At 37.4% G+C, this 27,744-nt stretch overlaps 1 protein-coding gene, 1 long non-coding RNA gene and 1 other non-coding gene across 3 annotated transcripts in view; 1 reads left to right on the forward strand and 2 right to left on the reverse strand.

Moving 5' to 3' along the window:
• The window catches only part of PRSS12 (serine protease 12), a 31,247-nt gene extending 9,625 nt beyond the window's left edge, over positions 1 to 21,622 (forward strand). Inside the window, exons 8-13 of the mRNA XM_085323910.1 lie at positions 2,150 to 2,291; positions 8,804 to 9,009; positions 9,672 to 9,750; positions 11,882 to 12,004; positions 16,251 to 16,531; positions 19,151 to 21,622. Coding sequence (XP_085180036.1) covers positions 2,150 to 2,291; positions 8,804 to 9,009; positions 9,672 to 9,750; positions 11,882 to 12,004; positions 16,251 to 16,531; positions 19,151 to 19,458 — 1,139 coding nt within the window. The 3' untranslated portion in view covers positions 19,459 to 21,622. The remainder of the gene's footprint in view (positions 1 to 2,149; positions 2,292 to 8,803; positions 9,010 to 9,671; positions 9,751 to 11,881; positions 12,005 to 16,250; positions 16,532 to 19,150) is intronic.
• Positions 21,623 to 25,837: 4,215 nt separating this feature from the next.
• Positions 25,838 to 27,738, reverse strand: LOC146584910 (uncharacterized). Its single transcript, XR_014898109.1, has 3 exons — positions 27,493 to 27,738; positions 27,071 to 27,141; positions 25,838 to 26,557 (listed from the first exon to the last, which is right to left on the reverse strand). It is a non-coding gene; the product is annotated as an uncharacterized LOC146584910 (long non-coding RNA).
• LOC146584911 (small nucleolar RNA SNORA24) lies at positions 27,264 to 27,394 on the reverse strand. Its single transcript, XR_014898120.1, has one exon. It is a non-coding gene; the product is annotated as a small nucleolar RNA SNORA24 (small nucleolar RNA).
• Positions 27,739 to 27,744: the final 6 nt, after the last annotated feature.

Genomic DNA, 27,744 nt, shown 5'->3' on the forward strand with positions numbered 1-27,744 from the left:
CAAACTAAACCATAAACTTATTGCATTACATTGCTACCTGATCTTTTAACAATCAGCACCTGCAATGCACATTTTTCTACTATCTTCTTCTTTATAACCTTTTTCTTCACAGCCTTTTGACCTCTAACCATCCAAAGCATGTTTTATATTGTAGTACTGTTTTACTATGTGTAGATGAAGTGGAATCACATTGGTAAAAAGAATTCTCTCAAACCCAAAATAATAAGAATTTACATCATGACTGCTGTCTTTACAGATGCAAACCATCTGTGCTGCTTTGCTCAAGTTCCTATAAAACAATCTTATCTGAAAGAGGTCTGTTTCAGTTAAATGCATCCATATGGGAACATTCTCATATCTCTGATTACCAGAAAATCATATTTGTTTCCTGCTCATAGATATATATGCTAAAATACAACAATATGAGATAATAATAAGAATAATTATATTGTACCAGGATATTGTACCACTAACATCTTGTGGCACTATCTAGGTAGTATAATTTACACCTAAATCACATTCTTCCAAAAAACACATCATTTTCAWCAGGAAAATGAAGATAGTGTATCAGACATTTCCTGTAAAATTTCTGGTTGGACAGAGGACAAAGACTCTATTGTTACTGTTTACTTCACAGCATTTGAAAAAGCATTTTTCTCCCTTTAAAGATAAATTCAGTGGAAAAATATGAGAAATGAGTAGATGATATAACTTCAGAAAATACAGATGTTAAGGAACACTATGAAATACAATACACTACAATAACTACAACATGTGTTAACACATGAGATCCTGGAACTGTAACTAAACAGAAAGTTAGAGAAACTGATTAGTAACAGTCCAGATTGCAATGTAACTGCAATGTGAACAATGTGCTGTCAACTATATTTAAAGCAAAAGCACTTTATTTTTATTTTAAAACCCTTCCTCGTTTAATCAACAAATTAAGCTAGATTTAACTAGCTTTACTGCAGAATAAGGTCTGGTCTAAGGAAGTTATTCATAACCTAATTTAATCTGAATTAAATTTCAAATCCAAATGTTTCCTAATACTGCTTTATTTTAGAGTAAGATTAAATAATTTCTCATCCTTTCAGAGTTAGAATAAAATTTCATTGGGTAATGAACTTACTTATCTTTCATTTATGTGAAGATGATTAGGAACAGTCTTTCAAATTATTCAGGAAAAGAAGCTCTAATTAGAGTGTTAAGGATTATAAAGTATGACGTACTAAAAGATTTAGAAGCTGATTCTCACTTAAACACTATAAAGAGCCCTCACAGTAATTCATAACTGTTTTAAGGACACTTGAATTCCCAGCATGCTACAAAGGAGTCTTAACATAAATGAGAATCAAATATATACTTTGCTTAATGTTTCAAAATTTAAACAGTGAATGAGAGTAACAGTATCAAATGAGATCCCCAGGCTCTGAGAAAGAAAAAAAACACAAACTGATGTTTGTGACATCAAACACAAACTGGTTAAGTCTGACTAATCCACATAACTGAGATTTTGTATTATGCTCGTATCTCATTAAGTATTCAATTATAAATGCTAGAAAACAATATACGAACAACATGCTGTAGAATATTATGCTATCACACAAAACGTAATACAGAATAGCATGTGTAACAAATAACCAAAACCAAAAGTTCAAAACAAAGCTGTACTGTTTTGCTCAGACAGTGGCAAGAGGAATTTCTGTAGCAAGTCTGAGAGTGGATTTATGAAGTGAAATATAGCTAAATTCGCCCATAAAGTTCCTGCACGGAAAATATGTTCAGCCTGGAAGGTACCATATACAAAGACATCTTAGGTGTTCTCTGCCATTAGTGGGAGAATCAGTCTGTGCCTTCTGCAGTCAAATTATGAGTTATGCCCCACGTTTATATGAAACAAGAAAACTAGATGAATTCCAATGTTGAAAATACACGCAGAACAGTTGTACTTCATATTGTGTTGTAATTTGTAAGAACAGCTTTCTTTTTCCAGCCAGGGCAAAATATGCTACTAATTTAACAGTTGATTTTAGGCTTGTTGAACATCAGTGTCAGCTAACCCTACACCCTGAATGTGATGAAAATGACCTAATGTACTAGTTCTTGCTTCTGTCGTTGTGGGTTGACAATTGTAATTTATTCCCAGGTCCTCCCATCAGGCTGATGGATGGTGAGAATAAGAAGGAAGGACGTGTAGAGATTTTTATCAATGGCCAGTGGGGGACAATTTGTGATGATGGATGGTCTGATACGGATGCAGCTGTAGTCTGTCGACAGCTTGGCTACAAGTAAGAAAACTTGCACAGCTATTTCTCAAGTTATCGGTTTGCTATATCGGATTATGTTAAATAACCAATAACTTGTGTAACCAAGTATCACTTGGTTATGTCTGATCATGTAATATATGCTTTTTAAAAACTGTCTGGTATTCTTTTGGTATACTTTAGAAATGTATACTTAGCCTACTGTTTATTATGCTAATAGTATATGTCTTCAAAGGGAGCATACATTAAGTAATACATTTGGGAAAAGGAATTTCAATATTCAAAAGTATTTCATAGTCTCACTGGCAGCCGTAAAGCAAGTTAATGTTAGCTAAAATATTTTCTCAAAAGCTGAATATTCCAAAATGACTAAACTACTGAATAAATACTATACTTTATTTGTCACTTAAGGTGTTACATGTTCATATGATATAAACAGACTACACCAGATTTTTTTCCACACTTAGTTGCACTGATGTAACTGAGAAGAGAATTTGATTTAGCATAGCTGCTCTCTGCTCCTTCTCACTTCACCGGTTCTTAGTTTACTTCTTTGACCTTTGGTTTCTAGGTTTCTAAAGTAAAAAGTTTCAGAGTGAAATTTCTAGTTTGGAAAAAATGAGAGAAACTAACATAATATTTAGATGAGCATAGATAATTATACGTTCTGTGAACTATGCAGGTTCTCTGTTTTGTTTCTGATTTTATGTTAGAATTCGGTGTTTCATCATACTTAATTGACTACAATTTTCAATCATATAAAAACTTTTCTCTGAGTATCTGTAAAGAAACTGGAGCTAAAGAAATGCATTCATTTGTATTACCTTCCACTGAATCATTTTAGTATGCTTCATCTTCAGCCTCTCTAGGCTTCTATATTTCTGTCATAGATGACCAAACTCACTTATTTCGACCTTCTGTTTATAAGCCTCTGCAAAGACAGACAGTTAGTTGGACTCTCAATTTGTGTCATGTCAGAACAGAGGGTTAAGATTATGGGATACAGTAGGATACATATTAGACAAAGGCCTAGGATAGATGCATTTTAGAAATCTAAAATTAAGTTCRAGAAACTGAGAAGGCCTGTTGGAAGCACTTCATGTTGCTGTCCCTAGGTCTAGACAGTTGCATTCTACAAACCTGACTAAGCTGTTACATGCACTGACAAGCTGTAATTGTTTCTGGGCCAAAGAGTCCATGCACAGATCTTTGTGCTAACGTTCCTATTATATTCAGTGGTGATTTGACTGTCCCAAAGCAAGGCTGGGACTTCTGGGTTCATGCATTAGAGTTTTAAGGTTGATGAGTGTTGCATCTTTAGCAGTAAACACATTATGACCTTTTCCTGCGAGGAGCTCAAAAAGCACATAATAATGAAGCTGACATCACTTTCATGAAGACTGATTATGGAGCTAAACAACATAATTCAGTTCCCTCTATACTGCTACATTTAACTTCCAAGTTTTTCTACTGTGGAATTTAATACAACTGGCTTTGCATTCCTTTCCTTGGAAAAAAATACATTTACAATTACAAATGGGAGAAAAAACTGCCTTAAAAAGGAGACATGGGTAAACAAAAGGTAAACATTGGGAAAATGGACTTTTTCCTGTATATATTATTCATAATGTCAATACATATCTCTATGTTTATTTTATGAAATCCTGCTTTGGAACCTTCTCAGCAATTTATATGAGTTCATTTCTGAGGATGAAGCAGGAGAATCCATAACTGGCAAAATCACTATGTTCAAATTAATACTAGTTTTAAAGATCTCTCATTAAGCCAGCCTGCCAAACTTATTACTAGTGGAAGTAAACATAATACAAATAATATTAGAAAACAGCACTACTAATAAGCTAAAAACAGTCATGAAACCTTAATTATTAATAGTGTCCTAATCAAAGTATATTTGTAGCAGAATAAGAACTGAAAGMACATGTACATTTGCTGAAGTATTGTCTAATACCTGACAGAGTTTAGCACACAAACAAGTATTTTAGGGCTACACTGGACCTCTTTTATTTAGAACAGGCTTATAAGAGCACAAAGGTACACACACAAATGTCCATCAAATGTACAAATACCCTACTATTAGTGTTCCACACGAATGATCTTCTCCAGAAAAAAAGTGTTCTAAGATAGTTGGCCCTCTGTACTAATCAACAGGATTTTCTGATTAACAGCATTATGAATAATGATAGTACTGCTTCTAAAAGAGCTCAGCATATTATTGTGCACAGCCTTGTGCCTGAGAAAAGCTACGGTATAAGGGCTTGAACCTGCCCTTCTCCCTAGGGACAGATTTGAGCAAGCAAAGAGAGCTGTTCTTCATATGGCCATCTGTGCATGAATAGCTGGCTCAGAAAGCAGCAATTAAGTGACACATGCACCACTGGATAGTGGTGGACTGAAAAGAGTTGTAATATCATGTTCCAACATGTAACAAACATACAAAACTTACACTTCTACATTTAGAGATCTCCCAATTATATGAAATTATTTTCTCTRTTAAGCTGTACTTCTTGCTCTAGAACGTCATGTTTTTTATATTTGTTTCCTTGTAAGTATATGCTTTAAACATTTTTTATTTTGATTAAGGGAGTTCCTATTAAAAGCAGGTATAGTGAACGGACACTCCTTCGCTGAATGAACCTTTCACAGCAATTACCAGCAAGTTGACAAAATTACCGATGCACAATATGATATATAAAGATATGAAAGTGTCTGCAGCACAAGTATTATGACTCAGCTTATGTCAAAGCACAATTGCAATCCACAGGCACTAAGTTCCTTCCTTCATCTTTGTTCTCCACATCTCTCTCACCTTTTAATACTTACATATGCAAACTCATGTATGTCTTTAAGAGTCTTTCAGATTTATCTAGTATATCAGTGGAGGCAGTGCCTTTATAAATATCTGATAAAAGAYTGCTGAGACAAATATACAGTAAATAGCAATAAATGTCTGGCAAATAAGACGACAAGAATACTGCTGTGAATCACAACAAAGTAGCTTTCAGTTTCCCAAGGAATTTTAGAGCAATGCCCTAAAGCAGAAACTCACCGAGCACTGCAAACTGCTCCGTGACATAGGAGATTCCAAAATCCAGTAAGATTTTGCAACAAGTCCCTGTACTGTCTCACCATTTCGTAATACCATATATGGACACATCAGCTGCCCGTAGATAGGAAAGAAGGACATTCTTTGTAGTTATCTGTAATTAGAGCATCATTCACAAAAGAAAAATATTTGGAGCAAGAAGAGATTCATTGCTTGCAGCTAACAAGGTAAATTATATTAAACCCTCCAGGCAAGATTGTTGCATGCTGCTTCCAAAGTCATTTAAGGCTTTGGATTATCTGGCAGATCATAGAATCCGTAAGGTTGGAAGGGACCTCTGGAGATCATCTAGTCCAACCTCCCTGCTCAGCAGGGAGTCTAGACCATATTAGACAGGGCTGCATTCAGGCGGGCCTTGAAGATCTCCACAGAAGGAGACTCCACCACCTCTCTGGGCAACCTGGTCCAGTGCTCCATCACTCTCACAGGGAAGAAATTCCCCCTCACRTTCAGGTGGAACTTCCTGTGGTTCAATTTCTGCCCATTGCCTCTTGTCCTATCACATGGGACAACTGAAAAGAGTTTGTCCCTGTCCCCCTGACACCCTCCCTTCAGGTACTTGTACACATTGATAAGATCCCCCCGCAGTCTTCTCTTCCCCAGGCTGAAGAGGCCCAGCTCTCGCAGCCATTCCTCRTAGGGCAGGTGCTCCAGCCCTCTGATCATCTTCGTAGCCCTGCACTGGACTCTCTCCAGTAGCTCCATGTCTCTCTTGTACTAAGGAGCCCAGAACTGGACACAGTACTCGAGATGAGGCCTCCCCATGAGGCCTCATGAGGCTGAGCAGAGGGGCAGGATCACCTCCCTCCGCCTGCTGGCAACACTCTTCCTCATGCACCCCAGGAGACCATGGGCCTTCCTGGCCACAAGGGCACATTGCTGGCTCATGGTCAGCTTGTCATCCACCAGCACTCCCAGGTCCTTCTCTGCAGAGCTGCTCTCCAGCAGGTCAGCCCCCAGCTCGTCCTGGTGCCTAGGGTTATTTCTCCCTAGGTGCAGGACCCTGCACTTGCCCTTGTTGAGCCTCAGAAAGTTCCTCTCTGCCCAGCTCTCCAGCCTGTCCAGGTCTCTCTGAATGGCAGCACAGCCCTCAGGTGTGTCAGCCACTCCTCCCAGCTTGACATCATCAGCAAACTTGCTGAGGAGGCACTCTGTCCCCTTATCCAGGTCACTGATGAAGAAGTTGAATAGGATGGGACCCAGTCCTGAGCCCTGGGGGACACCACTAGCCACAGGCCTCCAACTAGACTCCATGCCACTGATGATGACCCTCTGAGCTCTGCCTTTCAGCCAGTTCTCAATCCACCTCACTGTCCACTCATCTAACCCACACTTCCTGAGCTTATCTAGGAGGATGTTTATGGGAGACAGTGTCAAAAGCCTTGCTGAAGTCAAGGTACACAACGTCCACCGCTCTGCCCTCATCTACCCAGCCAGTCATTCCATCAGAGAAGGCTATCAGATTGGTTAAGGAGGATTTCCCCTTGGTCAATCTATGCTGGCTACTCCTGATCACCTTCTTTCCCTCCGTATGTCTAGAGATGACATCCAGAATGAGCTGTTCCATCACCTCACCAGGGATGGAGATGACGYTGACCAGCCTGTAKTTGCTTGGGTCCTCCTCCTTGCCCTTCTTGAAAACTGGAGTGAMATTGGCTTTCTTCCAGTCCTCAGGCACCTCTCCAGTTCTTCATGACTTTTCAAAGATGATGGAGAGCGGCCTGGCAAAAACACCTGCCAGCTCCCTCAGTACCCATGGGTGCATCCCACACGGGCCCATGAATTTGTGGTTGTCTAGCCTGCCCAGATGATCTCTAATAGATATATGCTAGCCATGGAAATTAAAATGTCTAAGGACAAGTGACCTTGTTGTATCAACTCTGTCAGATGTTTTGCATGTTTCTCTTTCCTGAATTTTTACAATTCATTTATTCTAAGTAACATTTCCTGCTTAGAAACCCTGTCCATCCCTCCCCTTCAATATCTGTTAAAAAAAAAAAAAAAAAAAAAAAAAAAAAAAGCCCAAATAGCCAAGGCTTTTCATGGACAAGTTTGAAAAGAGAGGAGGTTTACATGTATTACTTTCATGTTTAGATTATATGGGTGTGGGCAACTCAAGGCCAGATTCTCTGACTTTGATCCTATGCTTCTAGTATGAAGAAACTTTAAAAATGATAYGACAAATCAAAATTCCCCCCCAGCCAGAGAATCTCTAGCTGACGAAGAGCCATAAACTCTTTAGGGTATTCTCACCTGCCTTCCTCAACATTGTGGGTATTAAAAAAGATATAAAAAGAGATAAATATTTTTTTGCCTAGTACATTTTCATTGTTAAACTCTTTCTCTGCTCTGGCTTTTCACTGCATGTGCAATTATCCTTTTGTATCCACAGAAGTATTGTCCTTTACAATATGTATTTGCAACATACTCTTTCAAAATAGAAACTCATGGAGTAGTGTAACATATTACAGTCATAATATTCATTATATTTTTATCACARTAAGTTTTTATCACAATAAAATCTCAGTAAATCATTCTTAATTGTTATGTAAACAGTAAATCAGACTCACCTAAAGGATGCACTGGCTTCCAGCCCTACTTTGTAAAGATAGCCATGTGATCTCCACCTAGAAAAGAGAGAGTTTCTTCATTACTTAGACTGTACCCAACAAAATGGCTATTTATATATTATGAAGCATTATCCTAAGTAATTAAAAATAAACATCTGTCACAAAAGTTACCAAATGTAATACAATTGCTTAAGTATTAATGCTAAAATGACATTTTACTGTCTTTTTCCAATTACATTAGTTTTAGAGCTCAACTATGGGGACACACTTTAAAATGGCATGTAATTTGCACTCATGATTTTCTATACCAAGCTACTATGAAATATGTAATTATTATTGTCTACAAGATTTGTAAATCCTAGTTCAAACTAAACTGCAAGTGTACCTTCTATTTAACTAGTCCATCTTTCTGAGGGAATCAGACCAGAACAAATTATTTTTAGCATTCACAGATGCTGATTTTATATGAGGATTAAAGAGATTATGAAAAAGCAGCTTTCACATATTTTCATTTGTTATAGACTATTAACTGTTATAGACTGTAACACTATTACAATAAAAATACTTTGCATAGTGCTATGCAAAGACATAAAAGCACTTTTTAAACATTAACGAACTGTAACACATTTGCTACACTATTATTTTTTCCAACTGCTAGATTAGTAGAGGCAACAAGAAAAAACACTGTCATCAAGCAAATTAACAAGAGGACTTGGAATGAAACCTCAATGTCTTCATTTCACTACTCACACTCCCTAAAATACTTCCATTTAAGTCAAGTGAGTCAAGCATAGAATAAAGCTTTAAAATGTTTTAATCACAAAATTATGTTCTGTTTGCAGAGGTGCAGCTACAGCAAGGACAATGGCATATTTTGGGGAGGGCAAAGGTCCAATCCACGTGGATAACGTGAAATGTACAGGAAATGAGAGATCTCTGGCAGACTGCATTAAACAGGACATTGGAACCCACAACTGCCGTCACAGCGAGGATGCTGGGGTGATCTGCGAGTATCCAGGCAAGAAGGYCCCCGGGAACAGCAATAAAGGTGATGTCTGTTGCGTCACAGAAGGACAGATTCTGAATGGGATACTATCACGGTAGGGAGAGAGGAAGTAAACACTCCCACCTTACAGAGAAAATATCAAAAGTAGTAATAGAAACAAAAGCGGTAGGGAACTGTGTCTGCCTTCACATTGCACACCATATGCTTGATCTTGTTGTTGTGCCAGCTGCACAAAGGAAGGAAAGACAATTGAAATGATACTGGGTATTTGTCCACCATAGTACACAGCAGCCCCATTTCTTAAGTTATGCTTGGGACACAAGGAGGCAAAAGAGACACAGCTACTTTTAACTTTTCAGGGCATAGTTGTCTTTAACTGTCAAGTTCTGCTTTTACTTACATCAGGATAAGTAAGAAAAAACCCTATTTAAAAATCCAAGGAATAACTCTAGACTTGCACTTGCAAAGCACAGCACAACTATGTAAATTGATTTGTGATCAGAGCTGAAAAAGAATCTTAACTAACCAGAATTACTAAGCCTGAGACAATCCAGCATATTTTCCTAGAGTAAAATTTGAGTATTAAAACCTACCATGAAATATAGAATAACTTCAGCCTTATTGTTTTTTAGTTAACTCTCATCGTAGATTGGATACTTCTTACTGCAAGTTTAATTCTGCCTACATTTCCATTTCTTGTTTAGATTCTCTTGCTTCTGTTTGTGGATTGAGGTTACTACATCGCCGACAAAAGCGAATAATTGGTGGGAAAAATTCTTTACGGTAAATATTTGGTAAAGACAAGTCATTTTCAATATAAAGCCTCTAAGATGTGTTTGCCATAAGCCACCTGTCTAATTTACGCTTTATTGTAGGATTTTTTTTTAATTTTTAATTTTTTTGTTTTTCCTAAGGTAGAAATACACTCAAAGTGTATTTGGCAGGAAATTCAAATAAATTCTTTGATAAGCAGTCATAGTATCGGTTGAAAATCTGCAAACACCTGTAGGTTCAGTTGCTGGTTGGGTTAAACATCTTACTTTCAGAGTAGCCATTTCACTTTTTCTTTTAGAAGAAACCTTAACCTCAAATATGAGCTACAAAAAACAGAGCTATGAATCTAGTTCAATCTGGTCTGAGGACTATAATTGTTTTCTACCCTGGAAAAAGGGCTGGATATGACTCACTGCCTAAGACCTGATTTTCCTTCCAAAAATACTTCTCTTTGATCATAYGGTTATGGAACTGGGCTTTTTTATTAACACTTTGTTCCTAACCTTTAATGGCATATATTTGCATATGGTTATTGTCTTTCCTCTTCACATACCGCTACAACGGGAAGTATAGGCTTTACTTCCTTAACAATTGTGAACGGTCRCAAAAATATCTATTCACAGAATCTTATGAAAAGGATTGTGTAAAGAAAAAAAAAGAGAGAAAAGAAATTACATCTTTACATGTCATTGTGCAACCTATTTCAAACTATGTGTACATTGATCAATCCATTACAAAAAAGAAACTATGTGGAAGAGGTTCAAAGAACAATAGCAAGAAGGAGCCCAGAAAACCACAAATTCAGCCAGATAGGATTGCTCATCTTAGAAAGGAGACAAATGAGAATGACAAATAAGGCATTGTATAGAAAAAGCAGAAAAAGAATTATTGATTCAGAATACACATACAAAGGACACTGGATGAAATTAAAGAGTTTACAAATAACAGTCTCCAGTGAAGAACTTCAGTCTCGTAATAAACACACACAGGKACACTAGATGAAGTAAAATGGTGGGAGAAACTCAATACTGCAGTGTTTAGAAATAATTCAAAGATCAAGAAAAGGAACACATGAACAATATCAGAAAAGGACTCACTACCACAGGAAAGTATTAACACAAATTACTTGTTAAGGCTCAGAAAGGAACCGGATACTTATGTGCATACCAGGAAATACAAGTTGTCTTAATTGCCTCATGTTTTGGAAATATTGAATCTCATCTTCCAAAACTTAAAAATCTAACATGTTTTACTCTAATGGGGAGTAAATTTCTTTATCTTTCTTTAAAATATTYGACTACTGTGAGATAGAATGCTGGGCTGGGCAGCTCTAGTACTCCAGTTTACCTGTTCTAATTTGACTGTAGTCAGAAAGTACTTAAGTCTACCTGCTTGCTTATTCCTGGATGTGGCTATTGCTCAAACATACATCCCTCGCTCTCCCTCCCTTTTTTCCCCTTCCTGTATTTTGCTAATCTATAAAAYTGGTGAAAATTAATTCATTTTATCTTGATAAGCCTGGGAATATGTATCCCAGATCTACTAAACAAGACAGATGACCACAGGCTGAAAGAAGGTGCTAATCTGTTACTTGTGGTTTTGTTGTTGCTTTAGACGTGTCAGTTTCCCTCCTCAAAGAAGCTTGGGACCAACAAAGCAGATACTAATACAGACAGAAAAAGAGGCAAGGATAAGTTCTCAAGAATTTCCCTTCTTTCCCCTACTCAGCTGACAGGAAATAGTTCTGACTCACTGAGTCCTGAGTCGCTTAATATTCTTCATGTGGAAAGCAATACTCTGCATCTCTTATCTGACTTGGATGGCATTTGGGGAGGAACCTACAGAGCATAGTTTTGGCACGATGAATACAATCTGAGAAGGTAAAATTAAAATATTTCACAGTGAGAGGAAGTGCTCARAGTGCTGGACACTCAAACTGTAAATTAATCTCAACCATTATTACATGGAATTCGAATGCTGTAATAGTATCAAAGGTATTCTCAACTATTACTCTATAAATAACATRAGTTGTAAGCTATTTCAGTTGAAAAAGTACATAGGATTTACATTCAAGGTAAGTGACAAACTATCTAACTTCTCTGGTTTGTTCCCGGAAAGAGATGTCTTATGCTCTCTGCAGGGGTGGCTGGCCATGGCAGGTTGCACTCCGACTAAAGTCATCTCACGGTGACGGAAGACTCTTGTGTGGTGCCACTCTCATCAGCAGCTGCTGGGTCCTCACTGCTGCACACTGCTTTAAGAGGTAGGTCTGTCTTCATTAATGAGGCTTATTTTCAAACTATTTCATTGTTATGGGTATAGGCAAAACATCCTAGGTCAAGCCCATTTGAAAACTGCTCCAAAGTACATTAAAATTATGTATTAAAATATATTACCTATTCTTCCCAGTGGCTTGCTTATTTAACTGGGACTCCAACTCATTACTGATTGTGTTACGAAAGCTTTTTACTTTGCATACTTTTCTGAACACCTACATACTGGGAGAGTGTTAGGGAACAAGAGAAGCATGGCTGTAACACTGATAATCCTACATCTGCAGCCACTCAAGGGGCTGTCACAGGCTATCCTAAAACTGTTCCACTTGGTCCTAAGGGCCAATATACTGTTTTGTCCCACTCGGACTTTAAGATTGCAAATCCACTTTTGCTCCTTTCTCAGAGTCCTCTGTAAAAGGTAGTTAATCAAGCCTAAGAATCTGAACTTTGACCTTTTAGTGATATACACACAAAACTGTGTGAAAAAAATGTATCCTAAATGTTATTCATGCTGATTTAGGACTTGCAGTTAAAACTATGCAACATAAATCTAAGCATGCAACTCTCACAGCCTGTAGATGTGTCACTGTTCACTGTAGAAGAGAGACGGCACCTTTGGCTCTGATTTGTCATTGGACAGACTGGGCTGAACTTCCTAATGATCTCAGAGTGATTTTAAGAGGCTAGATTTACAAGAACTATCTATAGATCAAGCGCCTTCTTCACATATTTTCCAGACAGACAAGAGAAAAAAGACAGTATATCATGTCCCATACCTGAAAAAACAGAGTACTGCTTAAATAACAAAAGCAGGCACAATTATAGTAGGCATAAGAATTCAATACATTCTATGCATGATTGTAGGAATTGCTCCTCAGCAGTATAGCAGCATTATCTGCCTTCTGTGATTTCATACACACAGAATTTGCTTTTGATGCAAAGTTATAGCAATATTTCAAGCTATTCTTCCTTTGTAATCTGCCTATTGTGTTGCCAAGTTTTGTCCTAAGTCGTTCAGCTACAGAGAATTTGCAGCTGTAGACATAAAAAAAAAAGTTAACTCTGGATGATTAGAAATGAGGCATGAAACAAAAATGAAATTATGACCATCATGTCATTTTAGGATATATGGGATTACTTGAACACTGTGCTGTTCTAATACTGTAACTCTTAACATTTAAGTGCTTCTTTAAGCACTCCTGGATGCCCACATACACTTCAGCAAGGGGCCGGCAATCCTGTTTAGAACTGGGGAGCACTGGAATTAACTATCTAGCAACATGCCAGAAACCAAAGTAGAAACCGACATTAAAACTCACTTTTCTTAAGCCTAGCAGGAATGGTCAGATGAATTCAGGTGTGCCTTCAATGTCACTACATTACTTGACTGGCATAAGGATGATTATTAATATGGAGGCTGATAGCTAATCCAACTTCCAGTTAGAGGGGAAAAAGAGCAAGAAGGTGTTAAGGGTAACACTGGCAGGTTTTGCTGTAACTTAAAGGCCTACCCATCCTAGCCCTACAAGACAGTGGTAACACCCTGAAAGCTACACCATTTTCTGCTGGGAAGCACTCCCAGACCCCTCCTCTGCCTCTGCTCTTCAGGTTATGTGATATGTGTACAATGGTTCTCTGCCATTTCAAGGTGACTTGTAGATAAGGAAGACTAGATGCCCCTATGAGCTAGGTATTTTGCTTCTTTTGTTTACTGACATTCTGTGACAATATTTACATATCTGGCAAATAGGTAACTACTAGTGGGGAAGAAATATAATTGTCTATGATTGAAAAAGTCAGTTTAAAACAGCTGTGTGTATGAATGTGCACAGAAGTAAGGTAAATCTGAGACTGCTCATTAAGCCTCCAACTAGAAGACTTCTAGCTAACAAAAAGTTCTATACGTTTGCGTAAGCAACTGCATTTTTCAGTCTTTAAAATCAGTGCATTTAATTAAGATAGGCTTTCCTGAATATCSATTTTCCATTATGATTCTAAAAATTACCATGATCCGTAAGAGAAAATTAGCAGGACTTAATTTAAAGAGAATACTGTTTCTTTGTTATGATCAAGGATATACCAGCAAATAGAAGCCAGAAGCTTCCTTGTGTGCTATCTCAGATATGGCTGATAGGAGAGCACTCATTATTGCTGGTCATAAGCAACTGTTTCACTCCATCTTCTTCAKGAACCAAAACAAACAATCAAAAATCAAATTACTTTTGATTATCAAACCAATTTTGGGAGAGAGTAATTCATTTCTGATGTAAATTCCAAACACATAAAACAATATATTTGTCACTTTGTACTCCTGACATCCATAGGGTTAAAGGAAAACAGAAAGAACTAACCCTTCCCACTGCCCTGAATTTCATTAAGATAATAAATAGAAAAGTAAATCATGAACTTGATGTTGTGGGTAAGCACTATATACTAAAAAAACCAGAAGAGATTAAAAAAAAAGAAAAAAAGATTTATACCAGTTTAAAAATTACCCTTCTCCATTTGAGAACCAAATATCCACTCGATCACTGAGAAAACTAATCTGGAAAGTACTGTGATTSTGTTTATTTGTATATACAAAATCTGTATGTCAAGGTACACAATGRTTTAATTACATAGACAAATACCTACTGAATAGGAAAAAAACATAAAAATTTAAACTCCATGAACAAGTAGCATAGCACTAACATGTGACTTAATACATAGAGCCAAAAGCGTATCTATAATTATATGATAGCATTTTCAGTGACCTTTCAGAAATGTATTTGACAGATTAAGTCAGGCAGAAAGTATTTATATTTTTACTAATGACCTCATACATTCCCGTTCTAATAGGATGATGCTCAGATGTATACCAAAAAATGCTAAAATATTGTTTCTAATATTCCTTAGAGATCACATCTAATGGTATGTTGCAGTAGAGAGATTTCTGTTTTGAATAGATAGCTTTCAAATGCAATGAGATCAACAGTTATAAACAATCACTATAGCAAAAGTTATTAAACTATTTAGTATTGCCTAAGTGATGAAAGAAACAGTATAACATTGCTAAATTTATTGGGGTCAGTTGCTGTATTATTTAGATTCTTAAGTGGAATGTTATCACACAGTATATGATATCTGAGCAGAAAAATATTACTGAATGAGATGTCAAGARAACTCTCATACTTTAAGTGTTTTTTTGCATTTAAGTTAGAATAATTCAAATGGAAAATAATACAATTTTACTGCAATAGTAAATACTTCTGTATCAGCTTCCTTTTATAATTTATTCCAGCATTTTGCTGGAAAGTATAAAAACACAGGGGTGGGGTAGGTGACTGATCATTGTGTATTTTCTGTAAATCTATTAGAAACTTCCTTTTGAATGCTATGAGGAAAAGGGAGAAGTCAAAAAAATGTATTTGTGTTAGCTTAGCCAGACTTTAAAATAAACAAACATACTAAACACTACACTTGTTTGCATTTTCCTGAGAATGGCTGTGTCCTGTAATCTGAAATCTCAGGCATGCATAGCAACACTTCTTGCAGCCATAGTCATCACCTCTAAGGTACTCACATTCAGTCTACAATGTTAGCGACTGGAACCTTTTTATATGGACAACTAAGATTTACAGGCTTTCTGTCACTTCAAGACCATAAGCTCTTTTATATATATATTTATAAATATATCTATTTTATACATGCTTCGTTTTCCTTACTACTTTACTTAAGAGGTTTTCATGTCAAGTTATCTCTTCCTCTAGAATTCAAATAGTATTCCTTCTTCAAAACATGTTTCAAAACTAATCTACAAAACAAACTTGAGCACTGTTTTCATTTCAGTAATTATTTGAGGTGTCACAATGATGTTAGTACTCACACGTTTTCATTACAATTATTGGCATTTTGTTACCTTTGCTAAAATTATTTATGAACTGCTCCTAGCTTGCACCTTAAAAAAAAAAAAAAAAAAGCTAATTGTGGCAGATGGCAATAGGAAATCTTGCCTATGAAAATATTCAGCCTTACCTGAAACTTCAGGAAAAGTTATACAGTATTTTTTAGGCTATGTTTAAACGTCAGCTGAATTATTTGAGAAAGTGGTTTTGCTCTGTAAAAAAGTGCTGGTGCTGTGATTTACCTGAACAATTAAAAAAAAAAGACAAAAAGACATTGATCAAATCTGGCTCTATGTCTAGTATCTGCATTTGCATGAGTGAGCCRTATTTGTTTCAATCTGAATTTCAGGTATGGAAATAACACTCGTAATTACGCTGTGCGAGTGGGAGATTATCACACACTGGTACCAGAAGAGTATGAGGAAGAAATCGGAGTTCAGCAGATAGTGACGCATGAAGAGTACAGGCCTGACAGCAGTGACTACGACATTGCGTTAGTGAGGCTACAAGGTCCAGAGGAACAATGTGCCAGATTCAGCACCCACGTCTTACCTGCCTGCTTGCCATTAAGGCGAGAGAGACCACAGAAAACTGCTCCTAACTGTTACATCACTGGATGGGGTGACACAGGTAAAAGTCTTTTAATGATTTCTACCCACTGACTTGCTACCTGAGGCTGCTTGTTAAAAAGACATTATCAAATACTCAGGGAAAACTGTTCCGCTTTGAGTATTTTCTTTCTTCTTCTTCCTTTTTTTTTTTTTAATAAGAGAATCTCTTTTTTCTCCTGATCCTAAAACAGGATCAAAAACATCTTTTGCTTTTGGAATTTAGTTTGTGTTTGAGATTAACAATGTCACTCTAAATAGTGGAACAAGTCATTAAAATGGCCTCATCAAGCTTGACAAGTATGAATCAAAGGCTTATTCATTGACAGGCAAACCTCAAAGAGCAGCTTATAGTTCCCTGTCGCCCAACATAACTAACAGCTCTAATATATTTCAGGTTTTTGTCTTTAAGTACAAGGAGTATTGTACAGAACTCTTTCAAATGATGCTACTTCATCTGAAAAATGGATAGGAAACATGTACGTAACAGAATTTTAAGTAGCATTGTTCAGTCTTTCATATTACCACTGGCATTTTCAGTATCAGTGGTTAGATTTCAGTAAGAGAACACCTTGCCAAAACTTGAGAGAGCCAGAATGCAATCTGTAATCCAGACTTTCGGAATAAACTTTCTAGTCACTTTTTAGGTCATTACAAGAGTCTCTTTCTTCAAAAGGTCTCTATCCTTTAAATATTTTACAAATTATTAACCTTGTTTTACTTTCATATTTTTATGTGGTTGAATACAGTGCCAGACAGCAGCCACACTTGATCCTTTGTTCCACTGACTCATTCAAACTGGCAAGAAAGCAAAGCCACGTATCACTTCTCTCTTTATATTCATTAATCTGTACATCCKTTAACAGATTTCTAGGTCTGTACTTTTTTGCTAAAAACAATATTAATTCATTGCTTAGCTCTGTCTAGCACTTTTAGACAACTAAGTACAATATTGCTTACTTAGGGACTTCCAGGTAAGCAAACATTAGCCACTGCCATAATTGATTACAGTRAGAAATTACATCATTGCAATATTTCAGTTGAAATTTCATACTTACAATATAAATCAAACTTATTTTACAAGTATAAGATTTTATTTTTAAAGAAACTGCTTTTGGTGTCCTATCTTTTCAACCAAAAAAAAAGAAAAAAGTTATAGAAAAAAGTCAAATGACTTAAGTCTTGATATTTTACTTGGAAATTTTTTAGTAAGGAAAAATAACTGATCACAACATTGAAAACTTGCAGGTAAGGTCTTGAAAAGGATTACAAGATTTGTCACTACTAATAAGCACATATGTTCAGCATACATAGCAAGAAGGGCTGAAAGCACATGAAAACGCTACTGATTTAAAATACTGACTCTTGCACAGCTTTTACTCAGTATTAACATTTCCTAAAATGAGCTAGCTTTGTAACTTTGAAATCTGGTCTTTACGCAGTAGCAATGACTGCTCTTTTTTAAAAAAGGCCTTCTTTCAACTCTAAGTTAGAGTAACTATTCCTAGGAATAGCCTGATGATGGGCCAAGTATCACAAGTATCATGTTACCACAGTAACATSACATTTCCAAATATAAGTAATTTTGCAATTGATAGGTGCACGTTTATGCCACGTCTGCCCAACCCCACCCTGAGCTGCTGTCCCACCCCTCTCATCCTCTGTTTCCTCGTAAGAGCTAGAACACTGATTTACTCCACTTATTTACTTCACTTAAGATGAAACATGCTCCACCCTCTCCACTTCATGACACCAATCTTCCTGTCTTCAGCATATTAAAAGCAAAGAAAGGTGCTCTAACTGTGGAATCAGTGAAAAACTCTAAGCTTGGAGTAGCAAGTAGAAGAGATGACCAATACACAGAGGAGTAAGAAAGTAATGCAGTAATTTAATTACAGCCCTGCTTGTGCAGTGCAAGATTCACTACAGAAAGAGAAAATGCAAGGACAGGTTCTGTTTCCAGCAAAATTACATTAGGKGAGGAAACAGATTTTTGGAATGAGACATTCATTTGGCTACACTTCTTAGTTTTCCAGTGTGTGGAAGTATCAGGATTGTAGAAGAGTCAAATGATATTGCTCACCTCTAACAAAGTACACTTGAAGGCCAGAAGCATTAACTCTGCAGTCAAGGTGACCAACAAGCTTGCATATCCCCACAGTATTTAATTATGATGGTGCTCTGGCTGGGAAGCTGATAGATGGTGCAGCACTTGCTGTAGCTGAAGCAGATAGACTTGAACTGGTGACCTAGAAATGAAGTATTTCTACAGTTTTAGTCTCCCCTGCTCATATCGCCAAAGAATAGCTTCCCTATTTAAGTATTACAGCATATATTCTTGTTAAACACACTTCTTCTTTTACAAAACAAACAAAATCCAGCCTTGAAAAGATCCAGCATACGAGGTGTAAACCTAAATCTTAGTTAAATTTTAAGCTTTTTTAAAAAAGTATTTTTGTATTCCATATTTACAGGATATATTTAGTATATTATTATTTTAGTGTACAGTAGATTTTCCTGTATTAAGTCCCTTTTTTAACGATAAAATAGCAGGAAGGACTAACAGTATAAATGAGATTAGATTTTATTWATGCTTCTGAGACCAAGCATGATGATACAATTATTTGGGTCCTCTTTATAGGGAGGGCCTATTCAAGAACATTACAACAAGCTGCCATCCCTTTACTTCCCAAGAAGGTATGTGAAGAGCGTTATAAAAGAAGGTTCACGGGAAGAATGCTCTGTGCTGGAAATCTCGAGGAACGGAAACGTGTTGATAGCTGTCAAGGAGACAGTGGTGGACCACTGATGTGTGAACGCCCTGGGGAAAGCTGGGTTGTATATGGTGTGACCTCCTGGGGCTATGGCTGTGGAGTGAAAGACTCTCCAGGTGTCTACACAAAAGTTTCATCTTTTGTACCCTGGATAAAGAGTGTGACCAAACTATGAATGTCCTTAATCAAAAACAAACTTCGATAATAAATTTTGAAGCAGGACAGCTTAAACAGCACAAACAGTGCACAGCTGGGGCCCACAATAGATGGGAACAGACATTTTGCCCAATTCATGTGTTTTTCTTTTTTGTTAAATCCAAGCTTTATATACATAACCTTTCCAGTTAGGGATTAATGTACAGAYAAAATCCAATTGAAGAAGCTTATACTGCATGAATAATTTTCCATGCAGATAATGGCAAAAGTGATCTTTATCTTAGAGCAACATCGGAGCAGGACAGTTAGAGAGTTCACTAAAAGATTCACTGTTTACAGAAGACTGTAGCAGCAGCTATTCATGCTCCATGCTTCTCTAGAATTACACATCTCAATTCATTTCCAGTCTAGTTTATTTAATGAGTCCTTGACTGTTTCCCTATTTATTATTTCTGTGGTCTTATACTCAAGTCCTTTAACTTTGTCTCATATTTCCTTCAGCTGATGAGAACACTCACAGGTTCACTTCTGGTAATGACTCTTCATAGGCATTACTTGTTAGAAGGGAAACTAATAACCAATAATCAGATTCCCAGATACTCACAGTTTAGTTTCTAAAGCACATTTCTAAGTAAAGCGGACAGTACTCTGGACGTTATTATTTTCCCATCAAAAATCCTGCACAACTGCATGAGCTAGATGAAAAAAAATAGCCCTCTTTGAATTCCAGAAAGATGGAATTAGATTTTTTAATCTAAAGGGACCTTCCCYCTGCATTCCCCTGATTTTCAGCACATGCACATAATGACATACATGCAGCAGTTTGGGGAGAATATAGGTTTTCCTATTTGCCACTAGCTGTTGGTACAGTATCAGTTTCAAACCCCTCAATTCTCTAACAAAAGTTAAAATAATTCAAAACAAGCTCAGAGATCACTAGTTTTAGAGGGGCTTTACTGAAGTACCACCAGGAACCTCTACCAATCCTACAAGGAAAAGTTATTGCAAGTATATGGAATGCAAGTACTAGAGACACTGAGCCAATGCACATTTGAAAAGGTCTATAGTCTTAAATGACAGTTTAAAAAAAAMCACAGGAATACTTAAGGAATTATGTCGTGTTTAGTTAGAATACTAATTCAGTCTGACCTGACCAGAAAAGGAACCCTACCTGAAATCAATACCTGTGAAATATTTGKGTATCTTTAATCTAGAAACTACTCAAATTTGCCATAGTAATTTACAATGCTAAAGGAAAAAAACAGTTTAAGTCATATGGTCCCCAATGTCCTTTTATAATCCAAACATCAGTTAGCTGGTTTTCAAAGACTTAAAGTACCTTGATTCCCTTTGTCAATTCCTCTCACAAATTCTGTTCCCAAAGCCTACAGAAACCTTAATGGTTTATTATAAAAAAACACCGATTAAAAGTGATGTTTACTTAGTGTAGCAAGAAATGTATTAAATAACTATTTATTAGTCTTTTAGAAAGGGGCATCCCATTTAACTTCTTTATCACACAGAAGACAAGTAATTACCTTTCTAGTGCAACACTGTTCAGTATCAAAGCTAATTTTGAAAATATCTGAGACTAACTACAGTCAGGAAAACAGGAAACTTCAGTGCTACATCTACAACCCATCTGYAGGTCCACCTTGACCATCTATAAATGTCTATTACGTACCACATTTTGACAAACTTTTCTTTAAACGATGAAACTAAAGCTCTGCGGGCCAAGAAACACTCCAATGTGAAAGACGTGGCAGCTGTATGTCACCATATTGTATGTAATTGTACAAATTGTGACTACCAGTTACTATTTTTCTGCATTTCCTTTCCCCCAATATTCCAGCTCCTTCAGAGTGTTGTCTGGCCTTCTGTGAACAAAGGTGGAATGCTTGTGTCCTTATTGTAAGTGGGTTATCATCCATTTCTGTATGCATCCATGTCTGTCCAGTATTGTAACAAATATTTAATGCAACTTGGCTTGCATGCAAAAAAATGGTGATAATATTGCAGAATCCCATGTGATTGAAGACTTGGTCCTCAATTTCTCTCCAGGTGTCAAAGTGATTTTTAAGGGCCATGACTAGTTTAAATCTCTTGTTGGAACTGGTGCTAAGCTACAATACATGAGGTGTTTTTAGATATTTAAAGTCTTCTATAATTCTGCACTTCTGAAATAGCATGAAATATTTTATTTAAAAACATGTAATAAAATCATAGTACAGTGACCACCAACTGTTAGACCTATATGAAACTCTGCTAGCAAAATTTCAATCAATTCCTATTTTTACTGCTTATATATCTCTTTAAATTAAARTGATAGAAGGGGAAATACATCTGTCAGAAGATATTTACTTGTACCATCAAAACTTTGCTATAGAAGGTACTCTATTTTGAGGCTTGTGAAGTAGGCTGTATAGTGCAATGTATTATGTGYGTGACGTATATGGAGAAAATCCTGATTTTTTTTTTTAAAAAGTTGTACCACTGAAGTATTATACTTGGAAAAGAAATCAAGTCTGCATACTAAGCATAGTAAGCCACTTAGATTTAGTATAGTAGTTTGCYAGTTTAGTTGGCTCCTTTCATAACATGCTTTAATAATTAGATTTAAAAATGTTGCACTACTGTTTTCATGCAGACAGCATGCCTTCYTAGTTTCTAACAAAGTGCAGCTGTCTTACACTATACCATTTAAATTTTTGTTCCATGAGTCTGATGATTTAAGTGTATACAATAAAAACTGCCACACTGACTAGAACTTTTCTTTATAAATTCAAAAAGCTCAGCTGGATAATCTTGCTGCGAGTTTTTGTAAGTGAAAACAGGTGCTCTTGAAAATATGACTTCATTTTCTTTAAAGTATGAAACTGTAGGCCTTTTTCCCCTAGATGCAAGTTTTCTCTATACCACGTAATTTCCAATCCTTTGTATGCTCTAATCTAGAGCAGTTATCAAAAAGTAGCCTATCCTACACTCTCAAAACTACCTAAGAATTTTTTGACCCCTGCCACCTACCCRTTTGTTTGAATTTTCCAAAATGCACAAGGTTGTAGAAAACAAATTCTCTCTACTCTCCTGTCTATACTGAAGTTTTTGTTTTGTTATGAACATGCTGGTCACAGGGTTAATGGTCACAGAAACTAAGCGAACACTTAGCACTTCCATTATCAAAGTAGATGACTATAGTAAACACCAAAATGTCGTCTCTTCAAGTATCCCAACATTATAGAAATTTATAGTTAGGTACAGTCACTTTGAACTTTAAAGGTTTTGTAAATAGATTTCCACCTTCTTGCATTAAATTGCACAACTGCTTAAAACATTACCAACTTYACAGTAAGAGAAATGTTCTTCCTCAACTTGTCCATTTTCCAGAGAAGATACAAGGAGTACATTGGAAACAAAGAATAGTGAAACACTACTGCAACTGACAAACACAAAACACATTTAACATGCATGTAGTCTTGACCCTGAACAGCTTCCCATAGTGAAGGCGCATTACACACAAGCACTGAACCACACGTGAACTAGGAGTCCTTCTACATTTTCAGCTACCTAGTTTTCATGAACAGATGCTATAACAGCTTATTTTTAACAGTATGCCTATTCTGAATCAATGYTTTCTCTCTTTTTCAGTGTTAAGATACACAAGTGCTAGAATATTTATAGTCAACATTTTTAATGCTGCTACAACTTCAGAGTATCATCATTTATCGTATTGAGGTGGCTAGARCATTAGGTTCAAGTAGCAGGTATCAGTACAACAAGCACTATAAACTTTGCTTTATGAAAAAAGAAAACTTTTTGTGCTCCACATTGCAGCATAACAGCACATACAGTGAATTGATGTACGAGACATCAGACCTAGCTCACTACATATCCACTGACACGCAGTAGTTTCCATTTCCTGTTCCATTTATTTTCCACACACATCACAGAAAGTGGCCATGTTGCAAATGCAGTATCAAGCAACCACAAACAGGGAAAGGATGAAGTAAGGATGACAGAAGTTAATAAAATGTAARAAGGGAATTTACTTTTGTAAAAGCATAAAAAAAATGACTGCGTTGGGTGAAGAAGATAAAGCTGGAGTGGTTTAAGACAAGCTATAAACAAGTATAGAAAAATAAATAACCTCTATGAGGACTAGGTGAGAAAAATAAGAAAAGTTACTTGGGAATAGGAATTTTAAGACAAATCCTGAAATACAAGCCAGCTTAAGCAAGTTCATTTTTTGAAGTGGGGAAATTAAAAGCCTCCACATTTAAGTATACTCATCRTTTCTGTTACACTCAAAGCAAAGCAGAGCTTTTTGTTTGCTGCCTTCTGTGTACACAACTGAGTGTCYGTGGTAATCTTCAGCCTCAGGTAAGGCAATGTAGCCTCACTAAGGGCACTCAACATTACTAGGAGACATCCACAGCAAGCAGCTTAGTTCTTACTTTTGTACTCAACCATAACCTTGAAAACTATCTCCCCCCACACACCTTAAATGAAAGCTTGTTTTACACAAACTTGGTGTTTTATCTCAACAAATTCTAAATATTTGATGAAAGGGCTCAGAAATGAATATTCACAAATCTCGTCYAGGGGCCAGATCAGGCTTCTGGGCCAATTCATTTGGCCTGTGGTCTGCTTGCTACAGCCTGTTCCTGAGAACCTTAAAGCTATAATCCAAGGATGCTGCAACTTAAGTGGAAATACCCAGTGCCCTTATTGTTTGGCTCATGCAATAGACTCACAGGACAGATATGTGGTCCTCTAAGTTACTGCCAGTTTCACACAAAAYGATCCTTCTGCTATAAGCAGCAAAAAAAATGGACTGAGAATTTCAGAAGAGCAGCTTAAGAACCAAGTTCTCATTTTTTTATGCCAAAAATTAATGAAATATTGTGAGCTATTCCCTGAACAAAGCAAAGGTAAAAAATCAAAGGATTTGGGCTAACAAGTGTCAGATGACCATATCAGCAAAATGCCATACCATAGTTAAAAGTTGACATTAAAGACCTAAACTTTTTAAATATTGCTTCAGATTGCTAAAGAAAATGTTTTTCTGCAGGCCTTCAGACCGTTTTAACCTTTATATTCTGTATAATTGCTGTATTAATGCTTTCTATATTCCTGGACAAACTTGTTTCCCACACCACTCCTGCTTCTTTCTATTCATGTTTGCCTGTATCTAGTTTTCTTCATAGGATGAAAGCCAGTTACAAAAAAATGGCCTCAGGAACAGTGGGCCACTTTGCAGAAAACTGCAAAAGATCACYCTTGTTCCCAGGGGTCGAGCAGACCTTTCTGCCCTCACTGTGTCTATAGAATAGYAGCAGCTCCCCCTGACTACTGTCTGCCTGGGATTTTCTTGTTTAAGATTTGCAAATGAATTTGCCTTTGCCAAACCACTTCTAAAAAAAAAGAAAGGTGACTACAGAAAGTACAGTTTCCCAGAAAAAAACAGAATTTACAATGCATGCTCAAGACTGTTGGCTACCAGGCTTTGCAGGCACAAACTTGCAGGGAAGATGACATACAATAYGGCTCAATGCAGAGCTGCTCAAACAGAAACAGAGTAATCAAACACCACCAACTGAACAGGTGTAGCACTACTTATTATAGCTTCACACAGAATATCCATTCAGCTATACTGTCATCCCCAGCAGGAAAAGTACAATAAAAAAATAAAAAGAGAAGTTTCCTATGATGACAGCTCCCTGATCTCCRTAAGGCAGTTACTCCAGAGCGTAACTAACCTTCACATCTGAAGTTATTTCTTGAGATCTAGTGTTTGCTACAATTTAAGTCCACAAACACCCCATCCCCTCCACAGCAAATATAACCTTTTTCCTTTTCTTAATTGTCAAGTGCTTACCACCAAGTACACTCTATCTGWCCCCTGTTCTAACTTTATGGATTTTTTTTGTTTGTTTGCTCACAAGTCCTCCTTCTTGTCCCCTTTTGATGTGTCCACATGACATTGTGCCAGCAGAGTGCTGGAGAACATGCCTTACGTAAGACAGTAAGTTTGGTCAGACATCACAGAATGAAAACATTTATTTCCAATGATTCACATCTACTGGAGCTCCACATACTCTTCTCTTGAAATATGGATTAAACAAAATATCCCTCAGCAGCTGATACTGAAAAAGCAGCTACATTCAAGGTTAGATTTTCTCCACTGCAACAGTAACCTCTGACACAAAGATCAGCTAAAATGGCTCCCAAACAGCGTATCAGCCACAGTCAGTCACTACTGTGGTCCGTAACCATGAAGTGGAGATGTAAGAACCAGCTATACACCAACACCAAGCAATTTAGTCACACAGCAGCAATTCCAGAGTACACACGTAGGACTAGACTTGGTTATCAGCAGTCTTATAATGAASAAGTGACACTTGCAGTAAAAGACGTCTCTTTATTGCCTCAGTGATACACTTAAATGCTTTACATTGGCATATACATAAAAACTATGACTGCAGCTGTTCATGTTCACTTTCTAGACTTCACACAATCTTGCCCTCATTTTACACAGCACATATGTACTTACTGTAAGATYTGTAACCTGCTGTGACAGCATCAGAGCCACCACTTAAGATACAAATGCTTCTGGATTTAAAAAATATTGCAGTATGGTCAACCACAAGACAGACTACAGTTCAGCAACTAAACTAGTCAGCATTAATATAATTGTTTGAGACCCAGCGACAGTCATGAGTAGCTAGATTCTACAAAGTAAAAAAAAAAAAAGAGCTTGTCACCCTAACAGTATTCTTTCCTATTTGTTTACAAGCAGTAAAGACTGATTTCAGGCACAGTAAACTAYATCCCAGCCCATCTCTGCTCTTGGTAAAGATGAGAGAAACAACAAAACATCTCTTAGCCTCCAAGTCTGAACTTAATTACAAAAGCTCGTATCTTGTTAAGGCTGAAGAGATTAAGACTTAGCCTAAGTAACCAGAAATATTATTGCTCAAAAAGGCATTTATTCCAGATGATTAACCATATCCACTCCTAATCTAAGTAATAATTTAAAATTGTAGTCATAGCTACTCCTAGAATTTAAATGTGGAATTACCCCATCGTCTTCTGTCATCACAACTTAAGAACTTTTGCCCCTGTTAAAAAAAAAAAAAAAAAAGATAGTTTAATATTGCAATTGAAAATACATTCACAACAACAAAGATTTCTTAAAAGCATAAAACCCTCTTACAAATTGTCAGCTACTCTGAAACAAAACTATCTGTAATGACTTATCCAATCTCCCCCTTCCACAGCAGTTTCAGGTCTCAAGATCTTAATTCTGTCTTGACAGAACACTTCCACAGGTAGTCTCCAGAAGTCTATGGATTCATATACCTCCAGTTTAGCAGGCAAAGGCAGTGTTTCGTCAYGACCCATTATTCCTAATATAGCCAATATATCTAGACCCAAGCCCAATTCTTCCTAGTTACACTAACTTTTGTTCTTGAATTTTATCTATAAATGACCATCGCAAATTAAGCATTAAAAAACTCAACAAGCCTATACCTTATYGGTGCCAAGCAGTTTAACCACAGTAATATAAATGGTAAATGGTAATTATTCCTGCTCAAGACTTCATTTTTAACGATTTATCGCATAATACATACTGCATWATACGTTCTTCTTTGGGAATTTCAACAGCAACAATGGTCGTCTCTGTAGCTCTAGCCTCTATGCTCTTTAGAGGAAAGGRAAAAAAAAGAAGACACATTTAAGAACTGGGCCACAACCGCTTCTTGAGGAAAAACATAAAAAAGACAGACCCCCAATCCTACCGCACCCCACACCTCCATCTACTCGGTATGTTACTTGCTACAGTCAACAACTAATACCAACGAGATGGTAAAAGCCTTGCCAATTAGCAAGGTACTGCTCTTCCATGTCTAGGAAGGGGTACAGCCACAACCGGCAGCCCCCATGAGACCATGGACCACCYGGCCCCGCCGGCCCGCCACGTGGCGGCCACTCCCGCGCCGCCGCCATGCCTCACGCGGCCCACGCGTCCTTCMCGCCTCGCCGCAGCACCTACCTGCCGCTCGCCCCGCTCCTCTGCCTCAGCGACTCCGCTCGGGCCCGCCCGCGCCTGTGGAAGACACCGCGCCGCCCCGACCCGGRCGCCAGCGCCGGGCCCGCGACTACCTTCGCTTCCCCACGAGGCCCCAGCGCGGCCCCGCCAGCCTTCCGCCGCCCGCCCTCTCCCCCCAAACCCTGCCGCCAACGGCCGCCGCGCGCGCCGCCCAACGGCCCTGAACGGCCCGGGCTCGCGCCGCGGCCGCTCCCC

The sequence above is a fragment of the Rhea americana genome, unplaced genomic scaffold (genome assembly GCF_003343005.1).
Source record: "Rhea americana isolate MKP2758 unplaced genomic scaffold, rheAme1 scaffold_89, whole genome shotgun sequence".
Taxonomy (NCBI): Eukaryota; Metazoa; Chordata; class Aves; order Rheiformes; family Rheidae; genus Rhea; species Rhea americana.